The following is a 6,500-nucleotide window of genomic DNA, read 5'->3' as shown; positions in this document are numbered from 1 at the left end:
AGAGCCCTCCCAGACACCGACCATGCTTTTTGAAAAAAAGTTTGAGGGCAGCCACCAAAGCTCGTTGACCACCCTCACATGCCGAAAACCAGCATGCCATGCGCCGGCATTCAAGCAAAAGGTGCTGCAGAGTTTGATCTCCTATGGGCACAACCGAGGGTCACGTTTGGCAAATGTGACTCCAGTGGCGTGCCTCCCAAAGTTGGTGCAAAGCGACTGAATTTCTCAGGGGTTCAAGAGGACGGCCCACTAAAACGGCCTGTTGCATTGCTTCGAGGCGCGAGGGGACTGCACCGCACAGCACAGCAGCGGCATGCTGCAGCTGTGTTGGGTGCCTACCTGTCCGCGCCCATCAGGCGCGCCTGGTGCTCCCCCAGCTGCTTCTGGCCCGCCATGAGCTGACGCTGAGCATCTGCCAGGTCACGCTGCACCTCGGCCAGCTGCTCCAGCGCCGCAGCCAGGCGGTCACGCTCCGCCTCCAGCGCAGAGCCATCGCCGCTGGCGTCATCGCCGCCCTCCTGGTGTGAGAGCAAGGCGCACAATCAGGGTTTGCTGGCTCTTTGCACTACGTAGTGGCCAACGATAGGTAGCAGATTGAGATAGACACACACTACACATGGACACCAGCCTTGCACATCACGCCTCAGATATCACATTGTATGCCTAGCAGAGAGCACCCACCTGGCCGCCCTCGCTGTCGGCGTCGCGGCGAACGCCGTAGCGCCGCAGCACAAACTTCGTCACCGCCGCCACCTCGTCCTGCGTCGCCGCCGCCGTGCCCTCAGCTGCCTTGGGCGCCCCAGGCGCGTCGACAGCGTCGAAGGGTGCCAGCGCCTCTGTCAACACCGCACGCAGCGCTGCTTCGTCCAGCTCCTGGCCCAGCACACGCAGCGTGCGGCCCGCACCAGATGCCTCCTGCCCTCTGCCCTCAGCCTCCTTCCCTGCCCCGACCGCCTTGGCGCCCTCCTTGCCCTCGCCCTCGCCTTCATCCTCGTCAGCGGCGCTGTCCTCGTCGGCGCCATCAGCGGCTGGTCCCGCCTCCTCAGCACCTGCCCAGGTGCTGAGCAGGGCGTCGAGCTTGCGGCGGCCAGCGCGGGCAGGGCCACCTGGCAGCAGGGAGGCCAGGGATCGCCACTGATCGGCCACCAGGCGTCCCAGCTCGGTGTGGATGCCCGTGGACTCGGAGGTGCGCTCCTTGACCTGGGTAGGCGGACAAAGGAGTGGTGGGGTGCACATGGGCTTTGCTGGATGGGTTCTGCACCTGGGCCCATGATGCTTCGCGAACCAATTCACAGAATGTTTTGCAGGGGTCTGTGCCCGCCAACCATCGACACTGCTCCTCTTCAGCCTGTCACCACCCACCCAGCGCAGACTTGCTCAAAGACAACCCCAACTCAATCCAACATGAGCATCCTCACCTCGCTGAATGCATCCACGATGATGGCCAGTAGGAAATTGAGCAGCACCAGGAACACCAGCAGCATGTAGGTCCAGAAGAACAGCGCACCAGCAACACCCTGGGGGGCAGAGAGAGAGAGAGAGAGAGTGACGGACCCGGCACACCATGGCTGAGCTGGATGGTGGAGGTCAATAAGGAGGTGCAACCATCTGTGAAGCGGCAGCCTGAAGCCCTGGCACCTGTGTAGCTTCTCAATCCCCTCTGCACGTTGCAACAAGCACGCCCATATTCCCACCCCGTATGCCCACCTGCACGCCGCTGAGCTGACCCAGCTGGCCGAGGACATCGGAGAAGTCCCCCAGCATCATCTGGAAGCAGCTGTTCACAGCCGTGCCCAGCCCAGCAAACTGGGGCACGCTGTTGCCAAAGATGAGGAAGGCCATCATGCTGTAGCCCATGAACACTGCGCCCGCCACCAGGAAGAAGTGCAACAGGTCGGGCAGGGCCAGGCGCAGCGAGCGAGTGATGACACCAAGACGTGGCTGGAAGTCCATGCGGCGCAGGAGCCTGCGTGGGGGCCCAGCGCGTGGGGGCCAAAGGGCATTGCAGATACTTAAATTCAAAGCAGAATTTTGCAGGCGACACAGGTTTGGGAAGGCATGACAGCTGGCATGCCGGCACCCGCACAGTGTCAAGTATGGCTGTTCAAACAAACACGTGGCAAATCCCAAGCAAACACTTCCTCTGTGCGCCTTGGTCACTGCCTCACACCCACCGCACCTATTCCTTGCCCCCATCTTCACCCTGCACCCCACAAACCCCGATGCCCAGCTGCCCCAACCTACAACCACACAATTGCAAGCCCCTTCGTACCGTGCCAGCAGCAGCAGGATGTTAATCCCGCTGAGTGCGTAGTACCACGACACCAGCTGCACAGCATCCTCAAGTTTTGTGATCGCAGCCCACGCTGCCGACAGGCCCTCTCCTGCCCCCGCCAGGTCAAGGAAGTTGGCCTCAGGCTGCAGGTCAGAGTAGACCTTTGGGGGGGGGGAGGGCTGACTGCGTCACACAGGGCTCGAGGCCAGTGGGCAGGGACCAGAGCCTGCGTCTTGATGGCACACAAGAGTATCTCCGAGATCGGCTTCCTGCCGCTTGGCTGACTCAAGCGTGCACGAGTCAAGCCAGGGGGGCATGCAGCACCAGCTCGTGCCCCACAAACCCCTGCTCTCACATCGTATCGCAGGTTCATGGACCAGGCTCGCGCGTGGCGTGCAGCAAAATTCCACCATATTGTGCAACAGATGACAAGAAGCAGGTTGCTGATTGTGTCCATCCAGTGGGCAGGGCTGCTGAAATATCTGGAGAGGTGGAGACACAGGTCCAGGCGTGGGGATCAAAGCGCAAGAAGTACGCAGGCATGGGGGTCTTACATAAGCAAAGACGGGCAGAAGACGATCCACTGCGGCCATCAGTGTGATGATTGCATTTGACGGTGCTGCAGGCTGTCCCTCAGCAGCATCACTACCAACCCGCAATAACCCCTACCTGCTGTGCAACCCCCATATCATGATAGGTGTGCCTGAAACGCTCACTTGCGCAGCCCCTTGGGCCTGGTGGCGGCGGCCACGATGTCCCACAGCTGTCCCACCACCATGAGGCCCACACAGACGGACAGCAGCACCTCCGCGGCATAGCGCACCGTGTCGGACACAGCTGCCGGGTCATACAACTCCATGCGCAGCGCATCAATGGCAGTTGTAGCCTGCATGCAAGCGGTTCGTGGGAAAAACACGGCAAGCCTCAGGCGAATCTGCGCTACATATATCCGCCAGGTGTGCAGGCAACACTGCCTGATGGGTGTGATCCTTCCTTGTTGCACGCTTTCGCAATGTTGGTTGAGGCCTGATCTGCCTGTGATTTCCCCTGCAACATAACCTTTTGCCTCACCTGGATGGAGCCACCGGCTCCAAAGTCAAAGTCCACGCGTACAGATGCAAACACCCCCAGGTCGGCATTGTATGTGACCATGCGCGCCGTCAGCCCCCGCGTCGCGTCATCCAGAAGCAGTGCATCGCGTAGCCAGGCCAGCCAGGTGGCTGCGCCTGCTTGTGAGAGGTTGATGTCCAGCCACACTGGGAAGCCCGGGGGGGCACCCGACAGTGGGAAGTGGTGGAAGCCATAGGGCACATTCCTGAGAGGAGAAAGGGAGCGGGAGAATCGACACTGCTGATCAGAAAGGCTTTGTTCCGCAAGTGCTTGGCACTCTCTCTGCCTGAAACAATCTGCAAAACCTTGAATCAAAGCCGTGCTCAACGATCTGCATTGTTCAGCCCAATCTATCTCCCATTTAAACCTGGGGTTGAATAGCTGCGCGCAGTAGGGCTTTGGGTTCACTGTGAGTCCAGTTGCTGGCTCCAAGACATTGTATGTGGGGCGCCCTGACACCAGCTTGTCGCAGTCGTACACTGCCAGCATGGGCCCGTCATCAGCCGCAACCAGGTCGGCTTGGAAGGAGGCTGTCTCGGGCTTGAAGGCGGGGTCCACACCATAGGAGGACACGTCCACGTCACCAGAGCAAGTCGACTGCGGGAAGTGGATGGCCAGGCCACTTCAACAACTCGAAACTCCCTCAGAAAACCCCAAGAAGGGGTCGTTCAAGGTGTCGTATTGAGCAGCAGATTTGGCCAAAAATGCATCCTCAACAAAACGACCTTGGCAAAAACATGTGCCATATTGTGCGCAGGCTCCCATCCAACCTGGATTGCGCTGAAGCGTGTCATCGGGCAGACCTCTTCCTGCTTGCGCCATGTGTGCAGCAGGATGCCGCCTATGATTCGGTTGTTGAGCCCGACGCTGCGGTCACGCGGCGTGCCCTCGACAGCGCTGTTGCCGTTGTCTACGGTGAAAAGGTGGTCTGTCACCGAGGTTGGCGTGCAGGGGGTGTTGGCCAGACGGTATATCTTGGCCTCTGCAGCGCGGTTGCGGCGTGCCACTTTCCAGTAAGACAGAGCCTGCGTGACAGAGGGGCACCACGGGTTGATTGATTGCAGGTGATATGCATCTCACAAATGGCTTGAATCATCCGCTCATGTGGTTGTTGATTCAACGCGCAAAAGGCGACCTGTGCCCCCTACATACCCCAAGGGTCGCCCACCGTGGCCAAGCTGATGAGGCCCTGCTGTGTGGCCACTGAGATAGTCTTGACTTGCTCCTTCACAGCAGCATCCAGCCCGCTCAGCGCCGCCACCTGGCGTTCAGCCATGCCCTGGATGGCCGCCAGAGTGGCGCTGGCCGTCAAGGCGGCGTCCAGGGCCGCCTGCTGGCGCTGCAGCAGGGTGTCCAGTTTTGCCTCCAAAGTGCGCTGCCCGGCGGCTATGTCAGTGCGGCCAGCTGCAGAGGTGGACGCATGACAGGAAGGCCAGGGCGGCGTTCGGGCAGAAAGAAGTGATGGCAACACCAGATAGATGGAGATATCATGGGAATCACCCGCAGCGCCCATTCGACCACGTAAGTGCGCCGATGCAGCTGCATGCAACAAGCTTTTTGCCACAGCTCATGCCCCTGTCAGCCCGTGTCCACCCACCAGAGATGAGGTCCTGAACGCGTGTGTTGACTGCGCGTGCCTCGGCGAGCAGGTTGGCTTGGTCCACCTTGGCCCGGAGCGTGTCCACCTGCGTCGTGATGCTGTCCTGGGCTGACCGCAGGCCGTCAACCTTAGCTGCAACAGCCGCCAGCTGGGCAATGACCTGGGTGCAGGGTCCACAAACAAAGGGCAAGCAGAATTATTGAAGTCGACGGAAGTTGCCACAAGCAGTCTGTAGGCACAAGTACTGGTTGCATGAGGATCGGGTCTAAGCTGCTGCAAGAACACGGGTCGCCTCACATGGTTTCCGACCCACCCACCTCGTCATTGCTGGCGGCTGTCAGGCGCCTGCGACTTGAAGTCGCCGCGTTGATTGGTGCAAAGACAGCAGCTGTAGCCCCGCTGCTTGCGGCCGCGGCCGCAATGGTGGTGAACTCGCCGTCGGCCGCGGCGTCCCCCTGGAGCGCGCGGCAAGCAGGGCAGGTGCATACCTGCGCGGTGTGGGGTCAGTGGGCGGAGGGTGTGGGACAAAGATGCAGGGGTCAGCAAAGCATGGGTCACCTTGTGCGAGTGGCTTGTTGTTGACGTTAAGGAGAGTGCTAATGGATCAAGCCAGCACAATCAGCAGCCCCATTGTTGGGGCCAGTTCAGCAGGTGTTGTCTCGGCTGTTGCACGCACCTGATTTGCAGCGCAGCCGTCGAGGCCGCAATCACAGAGGGCGGCGCAGTCCAGCACCATGTCACAGGGCAGCTCGCAGGCCTCGCGGTAAGCGCTGCTGCTCAGGTTTCCGGCGACGCTGCTGTTGTCCGCCAGCAGGGTGCAGTTGTACGGCACGCCATCGGCCGTGGAGGCCCCGCAGGAGACCGTGTTGGCCTGGCAGGTGCCAACATACTCGGGGGAGCGGCGCGCCAGGTCGCACGACACAAACTCGTACTGACCCCCTGGCCAGCTTGCCAAGTTATATGGCACTGCCAGGGTGCCCAGTGCGGCTGCGTCGGGGGCAGGCATCCAAGTAGTGTTGGCACCGGCGGCTGAGAATGCTGCCATGATTGAGCCGACGGCGGAAGAATAAGTGCTGTTGAACTCAATTCGGAATGCCATCACCTTGTGGGCAGGAGGGATGAGGGTTGGCAGCAACGCATGGGGGTCAACTGCTTGTTGGTGCGCGCCCACATCCAAAACCATCTTCAGCTTTGGTGAGTGGTAAACGCAGTTGCGTCAATGACGTGGCAGGAGCGGTCGTTCGCTGTTTCTTTAGGCCTATCCTGTAGCTGGAGCTCTGCCTCGCTGAGAGGCAGATTAGCGCGGACCAGAACCTTGTGGTGACCACCCCACACATCACCCCACACACATCACCCCACACACAAAACCCAACACACACACACACACATCACCACCACCACCGCCACACGCACATGCACACACACGCGCACGCGCACGCACACGCACACGCACACGCACACGCACACGCACACGCACACGCACACGCACACGCACACGCACACGCACACGCACAC

The 6,500-nt window shown here is 60.6% G+C and overlaps 1 protein-coding gene across 1 annotated transcript; it reads right to left on the bottom strand.

Moving 5' to 3' along the window:
• Positions 1–335: 335 nt before the first annotated feature.
• On the bottom strand, positions 336–6,030 carry MNEG_2685 (flagellar protein; the record flags this gene model as incomplete). The annotated part of the gene is made up of 14 exons (XM_014048845.1): positions 336–518; positions 682–1,200; positions 1,419–1,517; positions 1,708–1,966; positions 2,273–2,436; positions 2,706–2,757; positions 2,992–3,161; positions 3,347–3,590; positions 3,843–3,982; positions 4,156–4,410; positions 4,554–4,789; positions 4,983–5,145; positions 5,303–5,440; positions 5,662–6,030. The coding sequence occupies 14 exons, from the start codon at positions 6,028–6,030 to the stop codon at positions 336–338; spliced, it is 2,991 nt and encodes a 996-aa protein (XP_013904299.1).
• Between the last annotated feature and the right edge of the window lie 470 nt (positions 6,031–6,500).

The sequence above is a fragment of the Monoraphidium neglectum genome, assembly GCF_000611645.1.
Source record: "Monoraphidium neglectum strain SAG 48.87 unplaced genomic scaffold scaffold00312, whole genome shotgun sequence".
NCBI classification, from domain to species: domain Eukaryota; kingdom Viridiplantae; phylum Chlorophyta; class Chlorophyceae; order Sphaeropleales; family Selenastraceae; genus Monoraphidium; species Monoraphidium neglectum.
This window is presented reverse-complemented; position numbering and strand designations above follow the sequence as displayed.